The 26,804-nt window shown below is 38.8% G+C and overlaps 3 protein-coding genes across 11 annotated transcripts; all 3 read left to right on the top strand.

The window, feature by feature from the left end:
• Nucleotides 1-917: 917 nt before the first annotated feature.
• LOC103055112 (uncharacterized) lies at nt 918-7,322 on the top strand. 9 transcript variants are annotated; one of them, XM_088147000.1, is made up of 4 exons: nt 918-1,132; nt 1,844-1,898; nt 2,562-2,646; nt 5,523-7,322. In XM_088147000.1, the coding sequence occupies exon 4, from the start codon at nt 5,639-5,641 to the stop codon at nt 7,040-7,042; it is 1,404 nt and encodes a 467-aa protein (XP_088003126.1). In that variant the 5' UTR covers nt 918-1,132; nt 1,844-1,898; nt 2,562-2,646; nt 5,523-5,638; the 3' UTR covers nt 7,043-7,322. The 9 variants fall into 9 exon arrangements, with proteins under 9 accessions (XP_088003126.1, XP_088003123.1, XP_088003125.1 ...); XM_088146997.1 differs by having other exon boundaries at nt 2,131-2,646; XM_088146999.1 differs by lacking the exon at nt 1,844-1,898.
• A 6,117-nt stretch (nt 7,323-13,439) lies between these two features.
• On the top strand, nt 13,440-17,055 carry LOC103054713 (uncharacterized). The gene is made up of 2 exons (XM_088146992.1): nt 13,440-14,090; nt 15,378-17,055. Exon 2 carries the CDS (start codon nt 15,427-15,429, stop codon nt 16,744-16,746), a length of 1,320 nt encoding a protein of 439 aa, XP_088003118.1. The 5' UTR covers nt 13,440-14,090; nt 15,378-15,426; the 3' UTR covers nt 16,747-17,055.
• A 7,761-nt stretch (nt 17,056-24,816) lies between these two features.
• Nucleotides 24,817-26,145, top strand: LOC112540019 (uncharacterized). Its single transcript, XM_025163367.1, has one exon. The coding sequence runs from the start codon at nt 24,817-24,819 to the stop codon at nt 26,143-26,145; it is 1,329 nt and encodes a 442-aa protein (XP_025019135.1).
• The last annotated feature ends 659 nt before the right edge of the window (nt 26,146-26,804 follow it).

Below are 26,804 nucleotides of genomic sequence, written 5' to 3'. Positions count from 1 at the left end.
ATCAGCAAACTGATGATACTGAAACCCAAATTGGTGAATGACCTTACCCAGTGGTTTCATGTAGATGTTAAACAGGAAAGGGGAGAGCACTGAGCCCAGAGGCACCCCACTCATGAGGGGCCACAGACGTGATCTCTCCTCCCCATCAACACTAACTGGAACTGACTGGAACTGATCTCTATCATTTGGGACAGGTCCATGGTTGCCATGGAGGCCATGAACTCCTGAGCATTCCTGGACTCAACATCGCCAAGTGGCAGGTTAAAGTCCCCAAAGACCATCAGCCTCAAGGACTCCACCGCCAACCTGGCCAAGGAATCCAGCAGCTCAGGCATGGAAGATGCTGGCAGCAGGGATGGTGGTACATCACCAACAATCTCAAATGTTCCAGGCCCAACTTAAGCCAGAGGGTCAATCCCCATCCCACCCCCAAGCCCATCCACGTCTCAGTTATGCATGCCAGATTTGCACCCTCATCCACAATATTAGATCATGAAAGAGGACAGATGTATTACACACCAGCCTGGCATTCAAAAGCAGCAGCCAGACTCCGGACCACCAAGGATGCCTACCTGATTCTGAGGGCCAATGCTGAGGACCAGACATGAGAATCACTCTCTGACAGTGTTCCTGGTGTCCCCAAGTACAGCCCACCCTCAGATCTCCATCATACCTACCCCTGCCCCTCACTGTATCAATAGCCCCCCAACACTCACATCTCCCCCAGTCCCCCTCCCCAGAGTTCCTCTGTCCCAGCCCACCCATCCATATCTTCCAACCCCCAACAAAACACCCCCAGCACTGACAACAAAGAATAAGGAAAAAAAAACAGCCTACATCACCGCCCGCCCCCGCCCCCCCACATCTACCATAATAATGATAGCTCCCTCCTACTAGCCACAACAAAGGGATGAAAACTGAAGCTCAATTGTCAGAGACGCCTGAGGAATTGCTTCATTTTCTTAGGGCCAGATATATTGAGGCTCTGCTTCCCCACTGAAAGAGGATGAAGAAAGAATTTCAAAAGTAGGATGCTGAGTCACTCCTTCCTGTTGTGAGAGAGGCTGAATGGAAAACGTGCAGAGAACCAGAAGGCTGTGAAGATGAAGAGACTGCCAACTGCAGGAGTGATGTGAGTACACGAATTTGCCAGCTGGGTACCAGGGGTGGTGGGCAGAAAGTGGAGATGAAGTAGGGGATCTCTGGGTGATTTGGAGAAAACCTGGCAAAGGTTTCCAACTCTTGAAGGTTTCACAGAAACCTCTCCTTAATTGCTGCTGCTTGCTCCTCCACTCCCTAACTTAAAGAAAGCTTGATGAAGGGAAGACATTTCCATCTAATTCTGAGAGAGACATCTACTTATTAACACATTTATGTTCTGTCTACCAAAGTTACCTTAAATACAACTTGAAAATAGAGATTCCCTTCTCTTACCTTCCCCAGCTAAAAATCGGTGGGATCTCAAAGTTCTACATTCAATAAATAACAAATGGCTGAAGCATGGGTCTGTGTCTGGGGAGAGAAGGGGACATCCAAGGGTGCTCCCTTCTGGATTCTGGGATCAGAGAGTTAATCAGTTAACACTGAATGGGCTGCCTGTAACCTAATGCCTCTTTCTCTCTCTCCTCTGTAGACAATGATTGAAGAGGGAGAAAGGCGGGTAGTGAGAGAGAAACAAGGGGTGTTCTCACTCCTTTTGGGCTCCATCCCCACATGGTGTGGAGAGCACGCAGTCCATAGCAGCAGTCAAAGGAACTCCATCCCTGACTTAAACCATGTTGCTAATTAATAGAACATTTATCACTTTAGACTGACATGTTTTGGTTTCTGCTTTGGGGTGGAGGCGTCAGAGAAGTGGCAGAAGACTGAAGTGGCCCGGATGTTCAGATAACTTAATAGTGAGTTATTGTTGGGGGGAAAGGTGGCAAAGATTGGGTTCAAGTTGGAGAAAGCTTGGCTCGTGAGCTGGAAAGCCTGGATTGCAGGTAGCCCTCAATTTTCATGCAAGTTCCATCTGTGCTCCTGTTAGGTGCCCTTTTAAACTGCATAGAGAGCTCTTTAATCAAAGATCTTTAATCAAAGATCTTTAATCAAATTAAATCTTTAATCAAAGATTGCCTTATTTTTTAGCAGTCATGCTCCTGGGAGATCGTGAAATGGTTGTTTACAGGCCAGATCCAGAAGTGCTGAGAAGAAAAGCCTTGGAGCCGGCAAGGTTGATTTATATCTGATCTCAGCCTGCCCCAACCTGTACTCATCTAAGCACGTTTGATTATATCCACCACCTTCCATCGTAAGCATGCTGGTAGGGTGATGGCAGCTGAGGACATTGATGAAAAAAGTCATAATAGCTTGGAGAAACAGCTGCCGTAGCTGACTGGGTGGGTTTGCAGACCGAAAGAAATGGAAACACCCTGAAATGGGTTGGTGAAATAAACAGTGAGAAGTTTGATAAAGCAGCAAAGTTGCATTGTTTCTTGGGAGTCTAGAAGCGGGTTTCTTTCTGGTTCCACCAGCCTCCTCCTCTTTGCTCAACGTATTTATTTTTACAAACACCAAAGGTTTCCTCACAGAAGGTGAAGGATGGCAGAGAGAGGCTGATAAAGGAGAAACTGATTAAACGGAAACACTCGAACAAGAGCTGCTGTGAGTTACATAAGTGTTGCGTTTGTTTTAAAAATTGTAAAGTGTGTGGGTGTTTTACAAAGTGTAAAAATCGTTCAAATAAATAAAGAAATATTCACTTGGCGCTGAAGGATTCTAGTTTGGGCAACTGTGTTTTAAGCTGTTCCTGTAAGAGCACTGTGAAGAACAAGAAATGTCAACAATTTATGGGAAAAAAGACACCGCAGGAAAAGAGTGCTGCTTCTAACACTGGACTTTTTGTTGGTTTTGCTGCATTTTGGACACATTTAAATACTAATTAGCATTGCAGCAGATGAAATGAGCTGTGGCTCACGAAAACTTACACTTTTGAATAAAGTGTGTTAGTCTGAAAAGGCGTTACCAGTCTTTGGAATAGGCTGATACGGCTCTCCTCCTACAATTTAAGAAACAGGGAAATGTTAAGGAAATGACCTTAGTAAGAAGGTCACCTGTATTATTATGGCATGGGTAGACACTAGATTATGGAAAGATGAGCTATCCTCAGAAATTCTCATGGACATCTAGGTCCCAACATCTACAAATTATCCCCCATGAATATCTGGAATGGGGCACTCACATTCTGCAGAAAACTCTATTTTTATGGGCCTCATACAGCCCTTTGACCAAATAACAATTGGCTGCCCTTTGCAAAAGTTGAAACTCAATGTGTAAATATCAGTCCTAGCAATGTACATGATGTTGAGGGCAAGGGTGGGAGATGCACCTCAATCTTCACCTCCATGTGAGTCAAGAAGCTGTGCAGAAAATTTGTTGCATTAGTGGAAGTTGAAGACGATGGACCAGATGGGACCCAAATTCATGTAACATGAAACCACAATCTAGAATTATGCCCAAAATAGCTTGGTGAGGTTAAAAAAAAAAAAGGAATACGTATGGAAGTGCATTAAAAAATATGATAGTTATCAAAAGCAATTTTTAAAATATCACATCTGCCTTCTTTGCTCTCATTAATTTTAGGCTGAGCTCAATCATGCCCATCAGATTAAACAGATTAAATTGGTGATTTAGTTACTCTTAGTAATATAGTATTTTGAAGCACCAGCAAGATGTATGATATGAACGTATGACTCTCCATCATGGATGTGTCATCCATGATGTTTCTGTTTTAAAGTATTTCCCCTTTATTTTACACTGAGCTGAATGGTCAGACAAAATCTGATGTCATGCTAGATCAAGTTAATGGTTTGTTAGCAGCAAGGCAATTGTTCTCAGATTGCTGGGTAAGAGATAGACTGATATCTAACTTTGTAGGAGAAATAAGAATTCTCCTGATCTTTCCCCCACAGCAAAGAACCGCCCGCCCATTGAATATATACTGTATATATATATATTGTAAAATGAAACTATACTCTCTTGTTTTACATGCAAGGAGTTCTGTAACTATGCCCAGTTCTTTCAGTCTAAGGGATGGTGACAACTAGGCAGGATATGTGGCTTTTATTAGAAAAAGAGTGCTTTATTACAAAACATACACAAAATGAATTGGTTGCGTACCTAAAGAAGGGCGGGTGCTTCTTATTTGAGTCACTTCTGAACGGCCTTCTGTATTGCAAAAGATTTCCTCTTCTCTTTCCTATTACATCTTAATTTGTATAGTTAGGTTTCAGCTTGTACTCTTGAAGCACACTGTGTATGTGTCAACATCTTTCTCCAATGAACTGTTGAGATCTTCGTTTCATTTCACTTCCCTTCCCTTCCCCTCCGCTCTCCTCTTCCATCTGTTACCCTCAAGTTATTCTTTTACTGTTTTCCTGTCTTTTACTGTGGTCCCAATGGACAATAAAAGACTATTTTCCTTTCTTCAGGGCATAAACGCATATTATAGAATTGCTAAGTTGACCAGTTGGGATGTTCAACTGATACCACGTTTCATAGAACACGCTGGGGTAGCACAGAAAGATGATGCATTCATCTAAATGCACCCTGTTCTGCATTTTAGCACTCATCTTATTTAATTCTATTTAATCTTATCTTATTTTATCTCTCTCTATTTTATATTTTTATTTTATTTCCTCTTATTTTATTTTACCTCATCTTACTTCATATTCTATCCTATTTCATTGCAGCTGAGCCTGTTGTTTCTTGATATGGTCAACTGACTACTGTAATCAGTGAAATTGCTATATTATACTGCTTTACTGGTTAACTCTTCCACTTACTGCATTTTTATCTCTTCCTTTCCTCCCTGACTCCCCCCAGCTCAGATTCCGAAGGAAGTAAGCTGTGTAGCAACCATGATTCAAGTCATCCCTTCTCGATGTGTTACTCCCTCCAGGTTCTCCATTGTCATGGAGTGTCTCTGCGTCAACTGACTCACGGCAATGCACTTGCTCCTCTCCTCTTTCTCTCTCTTTCTCTCTCTCTGCCACAGACATCTCCTCATCTTACCTCTTTCCCTTCTGGACTTTTCCTCAGCTTTTTTGTGTCTCTTCTCTTCTCTTCTCTTCTCTCCTCTCCTCTCCTCTCCTCTCCTCTCCTCTCCTCTCCTCTTCCTTTTTCTTCTTTGTTAGGAGTCAATGCCACCAAGCCATTCTAATCCTTGATCTTCCTTTCACAGAGAGCTAGCAGCCAGGAATCTGCTAACTTTTCCATATCCCTCTTTACTATCTATTAGTTCCACCTCTCCACTCCTACAAAAGTGCTTGACAATGCTGTTCTGGCGGGAGATGATCACAGATAGCTAATGACCTTTGTGAGAAATAGGCAGAGGCTGACCTATCACCTTATCCATTCCCCATTCTTATTTCCTTACTCTGTTGTTTTTTTTCCCCTCTTTAACAATATTTTTAATTGCTCTGACAGCAGGTGATTTCATGCCCCAATATTAACTAGTTTCCTATTTAACTCCCATCTAGGTGGTCAGAATAGAAAGAACTGAAAACCACCACCATCATTAGAATTAATCTTGCAGAACAAGCAGTAACTTGATGGCACCTCGCTCTCTTTTTTCCTCCTCTTCTTATTGGATCAAATGAAATGGAATACTAAACAAACAACTGCAGGAGGCCTGGGAATGTTAATCTGGGGGGGAAAAAATGGCTCACCCGCTAGAATTTTCAGCTTTCTTTTCATACTCACATTATGTTTTGTGCTGTATTATTGGAAGAAAAGCAGTGACTGGTATCCTGTGAATGGAAACGCTAACCAAGAGAAATTTCCCAGTCATCCTTGTAAAGGCCAAGGGTATTTAACTAACACCACAATCACCCCACTCAAAGATAAAAACAGCTTTATCATAGCCCCTTATCTTGACAGGAGGGATGGAAATTTCATCCGTGTTCTGAGTATTGTTCACCATGAAAAGGTCAAGGAACTTTACTGCATCTTTTGCTGTCAAAATAGCAATACTAGTATAGTGAAAGCAGAGATAGACATCCACCCAGACCGATTTGGATTCCCATATGGAACAACAGATTTGCTTTGCCTTAAGCCACAAGACTGTTACTCCCAGTTCATCTCTGTTCACCCCTCCGTGGATCCAGAGTCTACCCAGCTGCCATTATTTCCAGTCCAAAACCTCCACTCAGAGAGCCCCTCCCTGGAGTTCACTGTGTGCATTTCTACCATGTTTGGAAAATACAATAACGTCTTGCAGTTTGTACAGACCATAGAGATGTATAAAATCCTAGGAGCGCAAAAGGTGACGATTTATAAGAACAGTTGCAGCCCACTCATGGAGAAAGTCTTGGACTATTATATCTCTGAAGGCACTGTTGAAATCATTCCTTGGCCGATCCATTTGTACCTGAAAGTTTCATCTTACTGGCATCACTCGATGGGTGGCAAAGATATTGGCTACTATGGGCAAATTGCAGCCTTGAATGACTGCATTTACCGTAACATGTACAGAAGCAAATACGTAGTGCTCATTGATGCTGATGAAGTGATTCTCCCCATTAAGGATGCAGACTGGAAATCCCTAATGCAAAGACTGGAAAAGGGAAATCCAAGAGCTGGGGTTTTTCTGTTTGAAAACCAAGTATTCCGTAACAATGTGTTTTCCAGGACTCCCTTCAACTTCTCATTGTGGAGCATGGTACCAGGAGTCAACATGTTTGAACACATCCACAAGGAACCAAATAGAACTGAAGGTTTCAATAACAGGAAAATGATTGTTGACCCAAGAAAAGTAATTCAGACTTCAGTCCATTCTGTTCTCAAGATGCATGGAGAAACTTCCATCCAGGTTTCTAGTCAACTTGCCATTAACTTCCATTGCAGGACCCCTGAACATAAAGATTTGCCTGAGAATGCTTTGGTTCAAGACTCAATATTCTGGAGATATAACAAAACTTTGACTGCAAAAGTTAACAATGCCTTGCTTAAATCCAGCATTTTAGGAGCCAATGACCCAGCACAATGGCAAAAAAGGTGATACCTTCATAAATAGCATGTGCATACTCAATGTTCTCGATGGCTAGAAGTTCCAACAAAGAATGGAATTATTTTAATGCAGGGAGGACAACTCTCAATTGCATGATCTACCTCTCAACCTTGACACTCTCTCTACTTCAGGAAAATATTCTCTTTTTCAGATGCAGCACCCCATCTTAAGCCCCTCTTCCATGAAGACGAATGTCTAGTCCTTTGATGATCTTCAATTAAAGTATTAGTGTTGCACCATATCTTGGTTGGTGGGCTAGTTTTTCTCATAAGGTTTTAATGTGTCCTTATTCTTTATCTCTCTGTTTATTTATTATGGGTTCATTTTATTTTTAGAATTTCACTATGGCACTTTAGCTTGACCACAGTCATTAGTGCAGTAAATCTCCTTGAATCATTGGGATAGATATCTCTCCAAACATGCCTAACACTACCAATTAGGAGAAAGAACACAGTTTTTTGACTTGAAAAATGGGAAGTCAAAGGGAGAAATAAATTGGACATATAGTGGTTTCAGCCAACAATCTGTAGGAAACTGTAGAGAATGGATGGGTCATGTCCACGGCAACTGCTTATGAAGCCTTGAGATAAAATCCATTTGCAGGCGTAACATAGGACTTAATGGAGATGTAGAACATGGAAGTCCTGCCTGGAACTTCCCTTGAAAAATATTTCACTGTATTCAGGGCAAAATTCTGTAATAGGCCCATTTGGGTAATTATGTTTGTTCAACTGTGCCAACATTTGAACACTTGCTTTATTGAAGACAGGACTACAAGGATATATATAATCATTTTCAGATATTTCCACTAAATGGATAAGTATCTTTTCAAAGAGTTGTGCATATGGGAACACTGAAGGACAACCGACTTATATAGACAGATCCTTTACAACCACTTTGTGATGATCACCAAAGAAGGTAGTTATTAGTGCCACTCCCTTCAACGTTTCATTTCCTTCTGACATGATATGATAGGGGAGAGAGTATGAAATCCAGGATTATTGTTGCTGTTGTTGTTACTACTATTTAAAAGATGTTGAACAATCATATCCCAAAACTCTATGGCTTCACTAACTTCAAGAAGGTCACGCCCTGGAAATGATTTAAATTTTTAAAGGGCATCTGAGGTTGAGATTCACAATTTAAATCCTGCAAAATTATCTCGATGGTCACTGCCTTTCTAACCAGAATGGGTCTTTAAAGTTTGGAAGACAAGAAAAAAATGATGCATTTAGTGTAACTTTCCTAATATTCTTTTTAATCTACCAGGAAAACACCAGACCTAGTAGCATTTGTCAAAATGCCACAGCTTCCCCATTTTTTAAAACTTCTATGACTCCTGTTCCCCCACCTGTTATTTCTTGGGGGAAAGTTCACTTATGGTTTCACAGCCAATGGGGCCAGTCCATTTTCTATTGGAGTGAATTCTTGCTATTCCCCACATCACTGCTGCTATCTTCAATCAGTTTAATGGTTCCATTTTCATTCACATCCGGGGGGATACACCACTGCTATCAACTTCCAAAGTCCTGGGATTTGTGTTATCAATGCTAGAGATGATCATCACCACCATCAGTGTAAGAACATGTCACCATAATCACAGATAATCTGAAAGACAAGTTTACAAACGCAATGATATTTGTTGTATTGTCTCATAAAGTTGCACTTCTGCTGGCTATACTGACTGGACAGCCCATAAGCAATAAAGAACGGCAGTGTAACTCCATAGCCACTTAAAAAGACTTTATGAGACTCATAAACGCATTCATTTACATTATTTTATAGCCCCTCCTAGATGACTCTCAGAAGAGATTTTTATGCACAATTACCAGGCAGTTGTAAAAATATCGAGAAATAATGGTTGAACATATAGAAGGGGGATACTCAAAATATATTTTATTTTTTTAAAAGGGCATGAATAATTTTTTTGTTAATTTATTATTTGGGGAAGGAATACTCAGCTGGTGACCAGCCTGAATGCATGAGGATCGTTCTAATTTGTTGGTATTCTTTGCAAGCTCTAGACTGCAGCACATGCTGATAATTGCTGGGACTATCTGTAGAGATTTGAAAAAAGATCAATCACTCTGAAAGATGATGATTTCCAGAGTCCAAAAGATGTTTAAAAACTGAATAGCATCTCAATCTTCGCAAAATAGTTTTGTGTAACTTATGGGGATTATTAGGCTAATCCTGTTATACCTGCCCCAAATGTAGAGCATTATTTCCTTGAGGAAGAGATGCAAGATCTTACAAGATTTCAATTGTTCTAATCAACATTTTGGAAGATAGATTCCCCAAAGTTCCATTATCACCTGTGGTTATGCTTCTTCTATATTAGATCAGGTGAAACATCTTTCTTCCTCTTTATCTCCTATGTTGAAAAGGGGTGGGAATTACTTCAAATAATGGAAACAGTTGCTTATTTTAAAACTAAATATTTTAGAGCATTGCGTAGAGTTCTTGATGACCTGGCCTTTGCCAAGGCTTATTTTAAACCTGAAAGTTCTTGAGATCTGGATTTACCGATCATTTTATTTTCCCTGTTTTGAAATGTTGTGGTCACCTAAAGCCAAACTATAAAACTTTCTAAGGCCATGTTTGAAATAATGTAATAATCCCAAGAGTGAGTTGTTGACACACGCCTTTCAGTTTTAATGTGCAAGAAAACTATTGAAAATCAAGTATAGTAAAAATCAGGGGATCTGAAAGGATGAGCATCTCTAGAAAAAATTAGGCCTTTAGCAAGGAATGGTGGGCTGAAAGTACATCTGCACTTAAAAGAGAATCTCTGGATGTTTGTAGAAAACTAGCAGAAGTTTCCAACTCACAATGGCTTAACATTATGAAACAGTGCCTTCCTTTCTCCTTTGCTGCAATTTTGCACCTGAAGAGAAGAACATTTGGGGATAGATCAGAAAGTTCTGTTGAGTTCTGATACCCAAAACACATGGCTGGAGTAAGAATGTATTTGTTGCTGTTCTGAATATTTATTTTAAATGTATGCCCTAAGAGGTTGCATTGAAAAACACATTAAATTTTAATTAAAAGAAACCCATTCAGTGTGTGTGTAAGAGTGTGTCTGTGTGTCTGTGTGCATATGTTTCCATATGCATGTTTCAAGCCAGAATGTGGTAGATGATTCTTCAGATAAGGAAGGAAGGAAGGAAGGAAGGAAGGAAGGAAGGAAGGAAGGAAGGAAGGAAGGAAGGAAGGAAGGAAGGAAGGAAGGAAGGAAGGAAGGGACTTTAAGGTGTCAAGCAGAGCTTCCGATGACTTCGTTCTGATTTCAGAAGGTCCAGTTAATCACTTAAACCAGTCAATGGACAGCTGGGGTCCCAGGACATTACCTAACTTCAAACTGCAGAAACCAGTTTTGGTAACAGAAAATTGTCCCTTTCTTATGCTTTGCTGGTGGGGAAGAGAGAAAAGGGGTGTCCCCGTACATTTGGGGCTCCACTCATATTTATAGGCCAACGCACCACGCAGCCCTGAAAGAATTCTGTCCTTAACCTTTTAAAACGGAATGTTTTTTTCATCTGCCCTGTGGTATCCTAGAGAACTCTAGAAAATCAGGGTTTTGAGGAAGAGGCACTAAATTTCACAATTTGGGAGCAGAACCCATATGCGTAGAATCAGTTTAGCCTGTCTCTGATTTCCTTTCTGATGAACACCTGAATGCACTGAAAAGGTCTGCAAATATTTATCAATGACATTATTTCACCAACACATAAATGAATGTGAGAAAGGAGGTTTACCATATGTTTGCTGATTTAGAGAAAGCATACAATAACGCTAATAAGGTTGGGTTTTGAAATGTTGCACAAATATGCAGCTGAAAGTTGAACGTCAAATGCAGTGAGAGCCATGTAAGGTCTGCAAATATTTATCAATGACATTATTGTCAAGAAGAGTGATAATCATAAACACTCCTGTTTGTGCAGAGCGCAGCAAAAACTCCAGGAAAAGATTAGCCATGAAAGCAAACACAATGCAATGTCCATTTCTTGTTTCCCAAAGAAATCCAGTCAGAAAATATATACTAACTGGTGTTTATTGATAAAAATGCAAAATTCCATAAAATGCAAATATCATACAAAATATAAAGAAAAACACATCTTCTCATTATATTGTAGCATCCAAGACTTATTAGCAACACAAGCTTAACAAAATCTCTAGCTACAAACTCTTAGAGAAGAGGTACACTACTTGGTACTTTGTTACAACTACGTAGCCCATAAAACTTACATAGTGGCTAACACTAAAACAACTAACAACTACTCAGAGAGGCTGAACATTTTCCTCTCCTTGTATTACAGCTCTATGCCACTGGGTACCTAGCATACACACGCCAATTTGTTGTTGTTCAGTCGTTAAGTCGCGTCCGACTCTTCGTGACCCCATGAACCATATTGCGCCAGGCCTTCCTGTCCTTCACTGCCTCCCTGAGTTTGCTCAGTTTCATGCTCATTGCTTCAGTGATGCTATCTAACCATCTCATCCTCTGCCGTCCTCTTCTCCTTTTGCCTTCAATCACACGCCAATAGGTGGCAGTAAATAGCACAATACACAACACACAATAACAGATGTTTTTCACATGATCTCTATAGCCAAAATATTGTTATTGTTGTAAAGATAATGGGATGAATCCTTTCCCATGAGAATGAAAATCCTGACAATTATTTCACCAACACGTAAATGAATGTGAGAAAGGAGGTTTACCATACGTTTGCTGATTTAGAGAAAGCATACAATAACGCTAATAAGGTTGGGTTTTGAAATGTTGCACAAATATGCAGCTGAAAGTTGAACGTCAAATGCAGTGAGAGCCGTGTACGATGGAACTACTGCAAGCTTCGGAAGACTTAGCAAATGGTTGGACATTGAGCTGGGAGAAGGTAAACTTGCGTATGTCCTGTTGATTGTTTATTGTATTTACGGATAAATGTATAAAGGATGCTTCTGGTGACGTGAGAGATGTGCTGGTTATGGTGTGTGGCACGCGGATGATGTTATGTTGTTGGCTCACAACCTGAACATCTTGTGATGAGTATTAGACAGGCTGTATGATACAGCAAGGAATACGGATCTGAAAATTAATACACAAAGACCAAGGTAGCCAAGTCTGATGGTTAGAATGGAGTGAATGATAGCTAGTTAGAGGCAGTCTCCAGGTTACCTGCCCTGACTTACATAAGCCAGACCTTACATCTTCATGTGAATGTAATGCATGATCTAACACAGAGAAGAATTGGTTTATGCACGGGCTCCGGGAATACAACCCTTCATAACACGGGAAGCACTTGTATACATAAATGGAGAAATGGAGAAAGAGCAAGTAGGTACATTTGTGCTCTTTGATAAACTATTCTCTAAAGACACAAACATGGAATTAGACATTTCAAGACCTCAGTGGTCCTCATTTGCCGACTGCCTCATTTAGCAACCATTCACAGTTACAACAGTGATGAAAAAGTAACTTTGCAACCAATCCTCGCATTTATGACCTTCACAGGTCTGTAAAGCAAAAGAAAGCTGAAGTAAGATCGTAAGCACCATCACTTAGCAACCACTTGCTTAGCAACCAAGTTGCCGGCCCCAATTGTGGTTGCTGAATGAGGACTCCCTGTATAAACATGGGTAGAAAAGTAGAGGGTGGTAAATCTGTTCCTAGGAAGGAATGTTTGCAAAAGAAGTGAAAATGAAGGTGGCTAATAGGAATGTGCTTCTGCCGGCTTTTGTTAAAAGAAGGTGAGAACTGGGTAGGTCAGGAGAAGCATAAAAGTGAGTTGAATGTTAAAGAAAAAAGGAACATATTTTTAAAAAGTGAATTGAATGTGGTGGAACAAAACACTATCCGTTAATCTGGAAGCAAGGACAGTTTGGAAGGATAGAAAGATATAAGATACAGTGAGTGGAGTCAGATTTCCTCTTTTTTCTCTCTCCCTTATCTCCTGTTTTTAATTTCCTTTACTCTCTAATACTTACTCCTTTTCTACACTTGGCATAACATTGCCTGCATTGCTTCTAGGGGATTAAACTGTGTAAAAATGCAGATCTGAACACCATAAAGAAGCTGAGAAATAATCTTAGAAAAATCTTGCAAACAGCAGGAATAAAATGCACCCCCTTTGAATGGAAGTCTCTTAAGAGAGCTGTGGAGCTACGTGGGGCAACATCCGCCCGAGAGAAATGTGCGCTCCAAGATAAGGAAGCCTGGAACGATACCCTGAAATATTTATAAGTATGCATACATATGAATTGAGCATGAAACTGAACAAACTCAGGGAGGCAGTAAAGGACAGGAAGGCCTGGCACGATATGGTTCATGGGGTCACGAAGAGTCGGACACGACTTAACGACTGAACAACAACAACAACAAAACAGATATGAATATGCATATATGTATACATTTACTGTTTGTTCTATGACTGTGCATTTTAATAAACTAAACCAAACTGCATATATTTAATCAAACAGTGAAGAAAAATATGTTGTCTTTGATAAAACTTTCTTCTGTTGGCAAGCATACTCTGCGAGATTATGGCTATTTCAGCAGGCTGGATCTGGAGCAAGAGAAATAGCTTGACCTACAATGACAACTGGCAAGATTGAATTGCCCGTGGGCTCAACTTGAACCTGGGGCCTTTGGGGTGTGTTCTATTACAGCTCCCCACATTCCATCCAGACTGGATGATGGGAGTTGTAGTGTAAAACATGCAGAAGGTGGTAGCTTGGTGTAGGAAATAGAGCATGCATGCCAGAAACCCAACTGCAAACTCAAGATGCGTAATACACATCCCCAACGTTGAGATATGACTCTTTATCATATACATGCAGTCTGATACCACAACCTCTCCCACTGCTGGTAATAGAAAAAGGTCTGGTCTTTTAAAAACAAAGGGTAGACTCTGAAAAAGTCAGTGGAAAAGAATCTGGATCTTCTCAAGAACCTCTAATGGGCAGTTGGGAGCTCTCCAGAAGCTGGAAAACTCCAACTAATTGAAGTAGAAGAAGCTTTGCCTCAAGGGTCTTCTAGGTAAGTAGCAAACAAATAAAATCTATGGCTGCGAATTTGAACTCGGTTTTTTATTTATTTATTTTTTTCTGGGTTGGGCCAAGTCTCATAACGTCCAACTTTCTGTACAAGTTAGAAGATTGGGCGTTCCGTCTCAGCAATCTACTGTTCTTAGAGAAAGCAGCTGAGGACAGGTAGGACTGGAAAAAATGGGAACTGGTTGAAATAACGAAATCTTTGATAAGGCAACAAAATTGTGCTGTTTTCCTTAAAGAGTAGCTGTTATTTTCCTATCCTGGCATATCTGCTGTTGTCTCTTGATTAGCCTCTATATTTTTAAACAAATATCTCTTGGCTAGCAAAGAAATAGAAAATCCTCATGGGATGGCAGAGAAGGGTCTAGATCTGTTAATCAATCAGCCAAAACCGATGTTAAAATATTCTCTAAGAACTGCCATGAAATTGCATAGCTTTTGTGGATCCTGCGAACTTTGTATTTATTTTAGCTATTGTTAAGCTGTTCTTCTGTAAAAAAAAATCCAGAACAGCTAAAAGTAGAGTTGTCCTTGTGTGTTTGAGCCTGTTAAGGCACACACATCCTCTTAATATTTTATAATATTTTATTTACGAATATACCAGTTAAACATAAGGAAGTGTAGCAACTTAAAAAATTCAGTAGAGAGAATAGCTAGTACTCAAAGCTGGAAGTATAAAAGAGAAAGCATGAAATGGCTTCCCTCTGAGTAAGCATTCAACCGATTGCCCTGCTGTTCCCTTCCTCTCTCCCACCAAAAGGATTTCCTCCTATTCAAGTGAATAAATTTCCTGATTCCTACTCAGGAATGGTGGAACAAGCCTACCTTCTCATGTATTTCTGAGCCATTAAAGGAAGGGCAAAAAATGTGAAGTTGCAACTTATATCCGTAGGAGATCAGAACACCACAAAAGGTCATAAATGGGACAGCAGAGCATTTGCAGTATCAGAACTTTGGGGACACCCCAAGTCTTTCCTCTCTTTATGGCCAGGTTGGCCTTGGCAATTCCAACTCCACAAAGTTGAAAGAAGAAGGAACACAGTTCCTCAGCCAGAAAAAGAAGATGAGTACAGCTACTGATCTTAGGAGAAACCATGTTCCAGCATAAAAAGGTTCCATAATTTCTACTCCAGATTATTAAATGACCAGTTTACTAAGCGACAAAATGTGTCAAAGCAGAGCAGATTATGGATTTTCCATTACATTATAATATGGATATATGGCAATTGATGCCTTTTCTCTCTCATTTCTCTCCCTTTCTTTTATTTATTAGGTTAAATTAAAAGGAATACTGAATAGGAAGAATAGCACGAGCATTAACAATGTTCACCTGTGGGAAACAGGTTAACTCAGCATGTAGATTTATATTTCTTTTCTCCATTTTTTTGGTGACCTATTACTGGAGGAAAAGTGTCCTGCAAGATAAGGTGATTGTGAAGACGTGGCAGGAACAACAAGACAATCATCCTTGTAAAGGCCAAGGGTATTTAACTAACACCACAATCACTCCACTCAAAGATAAAAACAGCTTTATCATAGCCCCCTATTTTGACAGAAGGGATGGAAATTTCATCCGTATTCTGAGTATTGTTCACCATAAAAAAGTCAAGGAACTTTACTGCATCTTTTGCTGTCAAAATAGCAATACTAGTTGTACAGTGAAAGCAAAGATAGACATCCACTCAGACCGATTTGGATTCCCATATGGAACAACAGATTTGCTTTGCCTTAAGCCACAAGACTGTTACTCCCAGTTCATCTCTGTTCACCCCTCCGTGGATCCAGAGGCTACCCAGCTGCCATTATTTCCAGTCCAAAACCTCCACTCAGAGAGCCCCTCCCTGGAGTTCACTGTGTGCATTTCTACCATGTTTGGAAAATACAATAACGTCTTGCAGTTTGTACAGACCATAGAGATGTATAAAATCCTGGGGGCACAAAAGGTGATGATTTATAAGAACAGTTGCAGCCCACTCATGGAGAAAGTCTTGGACTATTATATCTCTGAAGGCACTGTTGAAATCATTCCTTGGCCGATCCATTTGTACCTGAAAGTTTCATCTTACTGGCATCACTCGATGGGTGGCAAAGATATTGGCTACTATGGGCAAATTGCAGCCTTGAATGACTGCATTTACCGTAACATGTACAGAAGCAAATACGTAGTGCTCATTGATGCTGATGAAATGATTCTCCCCATTAAGGATGCAGACTGGAAATCCCTAATGCAAAGACTGGAAAAGGGAAATCCAAGAGCTGGGGTTTTCCTGTTTGAAAACCATGTGTATGGTAATAGCCTATTTTCCACAACTCCATTCAACTTCTCATCTTGGCATGCTGTGCCTGGAGAAAACATCCTTGAATATATCTACAGGCAACCAAAATACATCCCTGCGGTCAGGAATAGGAAAATGGTGATTGACCCAAGAAAAGTGGTTCAGACATCGGTCCACAAAGTTATCAAGAAGTATGGGGTTTCTGTGCAGGTTAACAGCGGTATTGCCATTCTCTTCCATTGCAAGAGACCTGCAAATAAAAATTTGGCCAAGGAATCCATTGTTCCAAACAAAATCCTCTGGCGTTATAGCAGCGCTTTGATTCCCAACATTAACAAAGTCCTGCATAAATCAAACATTTTATAAGCCAGCAATACAACCCTAGGATGAAAAACATGGAGGCCTTCCATGGAAGCAGTGCAAGTAGCGTCAATATTTTATCTATCACTACAGAGACTCAAAGTATTCTGGGATAGACTTCTCCACCCCGGCATATGCTCTCTTTCTCTGGTCCGTAGCTGACAAACTCCAACCGCAGTGCAAGATGGCATCTTTTCAGCTGAAGCACCCGATTTTTGGAGCTCCCTCCACCATGAAGATTGCTTGATTGGATATTTCTTTTGATACAGTTCATTAAAGAGTTGTTATTGCACTGACCTTCGGTTGGCTTGTTGGTTTTCCTTTTGAAGGATATGTATGTATCTGTTATCTATCTATCTATCTATCTATCTATCTATCTATCTATCTATCTATCATCTATCATCTATCATCTATCATTATCTATCATCTATATCTTTCTATCTTATTCTGGGACTATTTTGAAAATTACATTGCTGTTCTTTGAAAGGCTTCTAAGTAACAACTTTACGGAATTAGTTTTCCTGAAGCATAAAGGGCCAGCATTGTCATAAATAGAGCTATAAAAACATACAACAAACTTTGCATATCTCTGGACTGGATGGGAAAAGATCTTTTCAAGAAGCCATGTGTATGGGCCCAGATGGACCTCATACTTATGCATCATATACACTAAATGTCCTCCAGAACTGCCAATGAATCCCTATGAAGAGCTGAAGTTTCAGGGAAATCCAGATGTTCAAACCTACATGCATTCATCAACTCATATTTTAGAACAGTAGTCCATATTATGGGTTAATCCTGTGTGCCTATACACTGTAGGTATCTCCTCGTTGGTGGTATATGGACAATGATGGCTTGCAAGGTAGTCTCTAGAGATCCTAGCTTGCATAGAACAGCATGAACATGCTTGGGGCAAAAGTGGTTGTAGGAAAACCTTGAATGATCAAAGCAGAAAACACAGATTAACTAAAACTAGATCAGCAGCTCCAATGACAAGACTCGGGAGCCGTTCTTAAACTTTGACTTCTATCTTGATATTTGCCAAGTTACCCAACCAGTTTCTAGGAAGGCTGGGAGAACAACGCATTGTTATTATGAAACAGTAAACAATTATGGAAGTGCTTTGGCACACTAAAATGTGGGCAGAAGGTTCATGAGTTGAAAGCAATCAGCAAACAAAGGAGGCCAAGGCTGAAAGGGTGAATTAAGCACAGCTTAAGAAAAGATGAGCTTTGACTGCAAAGTGTAATACAGACAGGAAATGCCCACAGACAAGGCAGTGAAGCAAGACAACATTCAAATGCGTGTAAATCCAGGATAGAACCTCATCTGAGTTAGCTGAAGGACCCTCATCCTCATCTAAGGCAGATGTTCCCCAGATGTTTACCACCATGTTATAGCATCTTTTCTGGTTGGGTTTATCCCATGGCTGAGAACACTTGGGGTGTTTGTCGTCTTTATAATTGTACCAAATGGTTGCACGTGCCTTTCCCAGTTTCATCACTACTGATTCTCCCTTTCTGGTGTGTGTGTGTGCGTGTGCACACATTTTCCTTTCTATTCTCCACCCCCCTCGCAAAAAACTCCAATGACTGTAAAATTACGTTGCATTAAAAGGCAGGTGTGCAAGCAAACACAGCAGCTTTAGATGATGCTTCCCTGTGGGTTTTTTTCACTCTTCTAATATAAAAGGTTTGCCCTCGACATGCACACACAAACTCAGGATGCTAAAAATATGTTGCTCACTTGGATTTTTTGCACGCATGACCCAATTGTCTGATTTATGCTGAAAATGCGGGGGGGGGGGGGAGGTTGCCTTTTTTGCCCCATGGATCTTTTGGAGAATTTGACGAAACCTACAGACCCCCCCTTCTCATAAAAATGCATTTCAATGCATGCAACAAAATAAAGGGCACTAAAAATAAACCCGTTTTGCTCAAATATAGTTACCGAGCTATTGAAAAATAACACAAACGTAATATATGTGCTTCTTTATTACTGCATTAAATAATTTATGACCTCTAGGCTCCAAAGGTGTTTCCTTGTCTTGTTATTAAAGATAAAACTGTATGGCACCTTTTATTTCCCAAGTTTCAATGAAGCCAAATAAGAAGACTTGAGACGAGGCTTTTAATTAACAGAGGTTTTATTGGCCAAGGAAACTTCTGGATGGTTCAAGTCCAACACCGTGGCAGGAGTATTGCCAGAACCACACCTTGCAGAGCAAGCAACAAAGATTTTATAGGCATATTCAGATGTATTCAGATAGTACACCCCCTCATATCCATACAAGGGAATTTGGGGATGACCCAGGGAGGAGTAAAGGTGGGCCCTAAAGAGGTGAATCTAAGTTTAACTTTTTTCTTCTGGTTACCAAGGAAATGCCTAACTTGTTTGGAATTCGGTGTCTCTGCCTGCCCGGTACGAATCTAATTTATACCTGACTTGTTCAGTCAGGCATCTGGCTAATTGCTTCTCAAGGAAATGGGGTGGGGAAACGCTGTGCTCTCTTGGAAGGCAATCAGGGATTCAACAAACAGATAAGGTGGGGGAAAGAAACGCTGGGCTCTTTACAAAGCAGGTTAATCCTTTGTAAATAAGATAGAGTGCCCTATCGCATGCATGCCCACACATTATGAGAGAGTGTAAAATTGTGTATCAAAACAATGCCCTTCAATACCATTTTTGGGGGGGGGGGTAATAATTTTAGGTAGTGATATTTAAGTGAACCACCATTTTTGGAGTCTAGAGGTCATAAATCATCACATCCCAGTTAGTGAAAATAAAGTTATATTTTTTCCCACCCAGGTTCGCAAACTCCCTGAAATCTATCTGTGGACCCTAGGATAAAAACTCCTGGCTTAATGTGATGTGCATGGTGGCTTGCAAGCCATGATTCCAACAAGCCGTCATTAAAACCAACATGTTTATTGTCCAATAAACCATCATTAAAACAAGCCAAGGCTTTGTTCGTGGTATGGCTTTTACTTCCCAGCCTAACTCTACCTTACAAGACAGATATGAAGATAAGAAGGAAAATGAGGGGATTCCTTTCTGGCCTTGAGTCGCCTGGAGGAAAAGCAAAATTAGAAATCTAATTTAAAGCCCCATTGAAGTCAGTGGGACTCGGTTCCGAAAAGACACAGGGAAGCTTGCAGGTTCACACAACATGCTTAACCCAGCTCCTGAATTCACCTATTTTCTAGCTTAAAACAATACCTTGACAGGGAGAAAGGGGGGAGGAAAAAAAAAAAGCAAGCAAGCTGGGTTCACAGAATAGCCCAAGGGACTTCCCCAAACTAAACTGGGTTTAAAATAAACTAAGTTTAGTATGTTTTCCAAGGCAACCCCTGGGTCTTTCAAGTGATTTGATCAGGCCTCTTGCAGGGACACCAACTCAATCTGGATTAAGGGGTTTGGCTGGTGGGTGACCAAAATGAAGATTGTCTAGCAGATGGCCTTAAATAAATTCTTCGAGATTTGAGATTCTCCTAAAGATGGGATTGAACCCATCAGGCAGGCTTGCCAACAAATATGGCCGCACTCCTGCTAACGGTTTAGTCCATCTCTCAAGACTCCTCCAGAAATGGCAGACATATTTAGCAGTCCACTGTCATTAATCCATTAGATTTGTAAAGCTGCCCGGAACAGCTTTTGAACTGGGTGGCCTTAGAAATCTAATTAAAAAGATGAGAGAGAGAGAGAGAGAGAGAGAGAGAGAGAGATAGATAGATAGATAGATAGATAGATAGATAGATAGATAGATAGATAGATAGGATTTGGAAGAGACTGTATTTTAAAGTTTGTATCATTATAGCACTTCCCCCACCCTCATGAGGGAAAAGAAGACGGAGGAGGAGGAAGGAGACGCAATAGGCCGCCATCCTGGCACCATTTTCCACCATTTTGGGCAGCTTATTAGTGGCCATTGCAAGCAGGAGAGGAAAAGGCGGGCATTTTTAAATACATTTATGGTCCTCTCTCTTCCACCTTTCCTCATGTAACTCCTCATGGGTTGACTCCCTTTCTTTCTTTCTTTCTCCTTTCTTTCTTTTTGAGGAGAGAAAAGTAACATTTTTATTCAGCCCTCTGAGGAGATCCTTAAGATGGGGATTTCAGGAAGGAGTTGTTCTTTCTCTCCTGGTTTTAAAAATTAGCCTAAAGTCAGGGAAATATCAGTTATTCCTTCCTTGGCTTCCCTCCCTAAATCACGTGAAGGTTTCCTTAGTTTGCTTATTTTAAAATTCCTCTATTCCCCCCATCTCGCCTTGAGAAGAAAACCTTTTCTCAGAAAGCTTTACAGAATGGTGTGAAGCCAGACTTTGAGGAGGTCGACGAAGAAAACAAAACAAGAAAAGCAGCTAATTTCATTTTTTTTCCAGTGTATTAGCCAGCAAAGGGGTGAAAATTCAAAGGGGCAAACAGAGAATTGGGGCATCTATCTAACTATCGCTCTCTATCAAAAGACTTTGTGAGGTTTACAAATTCATTTTGCGAGTATGTGTGTGCGTGTGAGGGTGTGCAGACAGATATAAATAGATAGCAATATTGATAGATATTGATATCAATGTATTAATATTGATAGAGATAGATATTGATAGATATAGATAATATAATTAGATCGTAAGAGATATTGATAGAAATAGAGATATTGATAGGTATAGATAATTTAGGTAGATATAAATATTGATATATCGATATGGATATTGATATAGGTATGGATATAAGAGTCAGATATAAGAGAGAGAGATACAATTGACAGATATAGAGATAGATATTGGTATATTGATATATAGATATTGATACAGATATAGATATAAGAGAGTCATATAGATATAATTGACAGATATATAAATAGACAGAATAGGATATAGATATAGATATAGATAATATAGATGGATAGATAGAAATATTGATAAAGATAAGATGGATAGAATAGATGATATATATAGATATAGATATAGATAATATAGATGGATAGATAGAAATATTGATAAAGATAGATGGATAGAATAGATGATATAGATATAGATATAGATATAGATAATATAGATGGATAGATAGAAATATTGATAAAGATAGATGGATAGAATAGATGATATAGATATAGATATTGATATAGATATAGATATAGATATAGATAATATAGATAGATGGATAGATATATAAATAGATAGAATAGATGATACATAGATATTGATATAGATATAGATATAGATAATATAGATGGATAGATAGAAATTTTGATAAAGAAGATAGATGGATAGAATAGATGATATATATAGATATAGATAATATAGATGGATAGATAGAAATATTGATAAAGATAATATAGATGGATGAATAGATGATATAGATATAGATATTGATATTGATATAGATATAGATATAGATATAGATAATATAGATGGATAGATAGAAATATTGATAAAGATAATATAGATGGATAGAATAGATGATATATATAGATATAGATATAGATAATATAGATGGATAGATAGAAATATTGATAAAGATAAGATAGATGGATAGAATAGATGATATAGATATAGATATAGATATAGATAATATAGATGGATAGATAGAAATATTGATAAAGATAAGATAGATGATGTCAGAACCTGCATCACCCAACTGTTGTTGTTTTCCATTGTATTGCATTCGTTGGGAGTTGGATTGATTTGTTTCTGCCACTTGTAACTAAGGAGGGGGGGTGGCTGTTAATGGTTGTAAGGGGAGTTGGGAAGCAGCTTAACCATATATGGGCAATTTAGACGGGCTTGATTGCCTGCCAGGCAGCTGGGGCCCAAAGAACCAGGAAGAAGCTCGGGGAGGAAGGAGAGAGGTCAACAACAGGTGAAGAGGAGTCAGGACGCCAGGCAATAAGGGGAGGGAGGATAAAGAGAGGGAGGTTTACCCAAGGCGTTGGTTTTAGCAATGTTCTATTTACACGCTACATGTACACCTTAATAAAGAAGTACTGTATTTTTCCGACAATAAGACGCCCCCATGTACAAGATGACCCCCACTTTTCCAGCCCAAAATTTAAAAATCAATATTTTAAAGATAGTGCAGAACACATTTTTATTTAGTAATTAGTTAACATTTACCTGATACACTCGGTGGGAGGAGGTCCAAACCGTCTCTCTGCAGCTCTATTTCCAGGCTCTTTTGCATAACTGATTACATTCAAGCATGAGTGAAACTGCAGATAGCTTGTCTCTGCAAACAGCCTTCCTCTAATTGGTTTGTTCAGCTTCAGCTGATGTCAGTTACATCAGGCTTGTGATTGGAGGAAGTCTGTTTGGGAGACAAGCTATTTCACTCGTGATTGGAGGCTACCAATAGGAGGAAGCCTCTTTGCAGAAACAAAGTATGGGCAGTTTTGCAACCGTGCGATTCTCGGCTGACTGCCTTGAATAAGACGCCTTTCAGTTTTTAGGGTAAGGATTTTAGAAAAAAGTATCGTCTTATAGTCGGAAAAATATGGTATTTATCTGAACCAAGACTGGTTGCATGAGAATGTTTCAGAACTGAGAGTTGGACATTGTGGACATGACAGATGAATAGATGTAATAGATATAGATATAGATAATAGAGGATAGATAGAAATATTGATAAAGATGATAGATGGATAGAATAGATGATATAGATATAGATATAGATATTGATATAGATATAAATAATATAGATGGATAGATAGAAATGTTGATAAAGATAAGATGGATAGAATAGATGATATAGATATAGATATTGATATAGATATAGATAATATAGATGGATAGATAGAAATATTGATAGATGGATAGAATAGATGATATAGATATAGATATAGATATTGATATAGATATAGATAATATAGAGGATAGATAGAAATATTGATAAAGATAAGATAGATGGATAGAATAGATGATATAGATATCGATATTTATATAGATATAGATATAGATAATATAGATGGATAGATAGAAATATTGATGAAGATAAGATAGATGGATAGAATAGATGATATATAGCTAGATATAGATATAGATATAGATATAGATAATATAGGATAGATAGAAATATTGATAAAGATAAGATGGATAGAATAGATATAGATATAGATATAGATATAGATATAGATATAGATATAGATATAGATATAGATATAGTATTGATATAGATATAGATATAGATATAGATAGATATAGATAATATAGATGGATAGATAGAAATATTGATGATAAGATAGATGGATAGAATATATAGATATAGATATAGATAACATAGATGGATAGAAATATTGATAAAGATAAGGGATAGAATAGATGATATAGATATAGATATTGATAGACATAGATAATATAGATGGATAGATAGAAATATTGATAAAGAGATGGATAGAATAGATTATATAGATATAGATATAGATATTAATTTAGATAATATAGATGGATAGATAGAAATATTGATAAAGATAATATGGATAGAATAGATTATATAGATATAGATATTGATAGATATAAATATAGATGGATAGATAGAAATATTGATAAAGATAAGATAGATGGATAGGATATTGATATATATATAGATAATATAGATGGATAGATAGATAGATAGATAGATAGATAGATAGATAGATAGATAGATAGAATATAGATAATATAGATATAGATATAGGAGTGTATGTGTGTGACTTTGCACATTAGACAAACCTAGCAGGTGTGGTTAGGTTCAATGTATTGTATTCAAGGTACATGTTGCTTAAGTGTAAGAAAATGGAGCTATTCAGCAACCAGGTCGAGCAGGTGATGCTGGACAAAAGTGACTTATTTATAATGGTGGGACAGCTGTGCCTTTGTTGAAAGGGCTTGAACTTTAAAACAAAGCAACAGGGCTTGTTTTCCAATAATTGCCCCAGTGGAAAGAAACAGGCACACCTGTATCAGTTTACAAGCATGTTGTTCAGCTTTAATTCCATTGTAGGGTTCATTCATTTTAGGGGGGTTATTTTTTAAAAAAGAATAATCTAATTTTACTTCCTCCCTCCCTTGTCTAAAAGCTTTTTTGAGGCAGCATCCAAGGGAAAAGATGCCTCGCTGTAGAAGGAAGATGTTTTGCTTGATGGTGCCTTTCCTAGTCCTTCTGTTCTTCGAAAAGTACCCCAGGAGACGACCATCTGCACCGCAAACAAAACAGTCCTCGGGCCTTTGTGGAGGCGAGCTTGTCAATGATACCATCACCGCATTAAAATATAACAAAACCTTCATTGTTTCATTGTACCATGACAGCAGGCAACAAAACGTCACACGGGCAATTGCAGTGGTGCATTACAAGAAAGTCCAAGATCTTTATTGTTGGTTTTGCTGCAGTCATAACAATCGCATCTCTATAGGTCGCGCAGCAATAGACATCCATCCAGAGAGGTTTGGACTCCCCATTGGTGCAGCAGATATCGTGTGTGTGGAACCCCAAAGCTGCTCTCCACGTTACATGTCCATTCATCCATCTGCTAAAGGATCCATGGATGAGCTCCCAAAGTTTGAAATCAAAAACCGGGTTCCCAGGACTTCATTTTTTGCTGAATTCACTATTTGCCTGTCCGTCATGTACGAGAATTACAGCAATGTCTTACAGTTCATACAAAGCATGGAAATGTATAAAATCCTCGGTGCCGAGAGAGTGTACATTTACAAAACGAGTTGCAGCTTACTGATGGACCAGATCTTAAAGTTTTATGTTGAAGAAGGCACTGTTGAAATTATACCTTGGCCAATTACTTCCTACGTGAACTTGTCTTCTTTCTGGTACTCTTACCAGGACTGGGACTATGGAAAAACTACGGTTCTAAATGATTGCATCTACCGTAATATGTACCTAAGCAAGTATGTGGTTTTTAATGATATCAATGAAATTATCCTTCCCCTAAAACACCTAAATTGGAAAAATATGATACATAGCCTTGAGGATCAAAATCCAGGGGCAGGGATCTTCTTTTTTGAGAGTCATTTTTTTTCTCAGAATGTATTTTTGTCTTCAGACCAATTCAATTTTTCTCTTTGGAAAATCGTCCCTGGAGTTAACATATTGCAACATGTTTATCGAGAGCCCTATAAACTGCATATCAATATTTTGAAGAAAATGATTGTAAATCCAAGGAAAGTGGTTCAGGCGTCAAGCTACTCCATTCTCAAGGGATATAGTAGGACACTTGAAGTTTCCAAAGACATTGCCATTCTTTTCAATTGTAGGAAACACCATGAAAATGATGTTGGTGAAAAATATCTCATTAGGGACACAGCAATCTGGAGGTTCAACCTGTCATTGATTAGCAATGTTAATAAAGTTCTTGAAAAACTTGACAAGACTTCCAAGTCCAGTTGGAGCACATTCTTGGAAAGCATTGCAAAAATCTTTTAAAATGCATGGTTTTTTCATTTGTACAAAATTGCTTAATAACCAAGTTCTTTTCTTCTTGTTGGATCAAACAGCCAGTGTATTTCATTAACCCCTTTAGAGAAAATCAGTGGGATTAAATGTATAATTGTTCCTTTTGCATTCTAGCTTTGGCAGAAAACAGAGTTGCTTTACACAATGTTTAATAAAATGGGATTAATTCAGAAAGATAGCTTGCCTTTTGTCAGTAATATGCACTGAGAACATCTTTGGAACTTTTAATAAAATGTACTAGTTGTTAACTTCATCCAGAACTAAATTCTAACATAAGATAGCAAGCAAAAATGAATGTACTCTGGGAAAAAAAAACCCTGCTGTCACAGCTTGATTGGATCATTTTAGATGAATGCTCATGGACACCTGATATATTTATTCCAGGTATTCCCAGAAAATGAGCCGTCAATTGATTGTACTATAGTCATGCATAAGTCGTAATTTATACCCTGAAATGCATTTATTGAGCTAAATTTCTGTTGCTAAAAACTCATAGTTTAGCAATTTAAGGTAGCTTCACAGAACAAAACAAAACCCCACCCTGAGATTTTTAACTGAAAGTGATTTTAGGCATCACGCCTCTAACAAAGTAGTGGTTATTCCTTCCCTTGTGAAGAATGAAATTGTCA

This window comes from Python bivittatus, unplaced genomic scaffold, assembly GCF_059951505.1.
Source record: "Python bivittatus isolate LINGU-HERP-01145 unplaced genomic scaffold, Pbiv_v1 ctg000160_np1212, whole genome shotgun sequence".
NCBI classification, from domain to species: Eukaryota; Metazoa; Chordata; class Lepidosauria; order Squamata; family Pythonidae; genus Python; species Python bivittatus.
The sequence above is the reverse complement of the archived record's forward strand: the minus strand, read 5'-3'. Positions and strand labels throughout refer to the sequence as shown.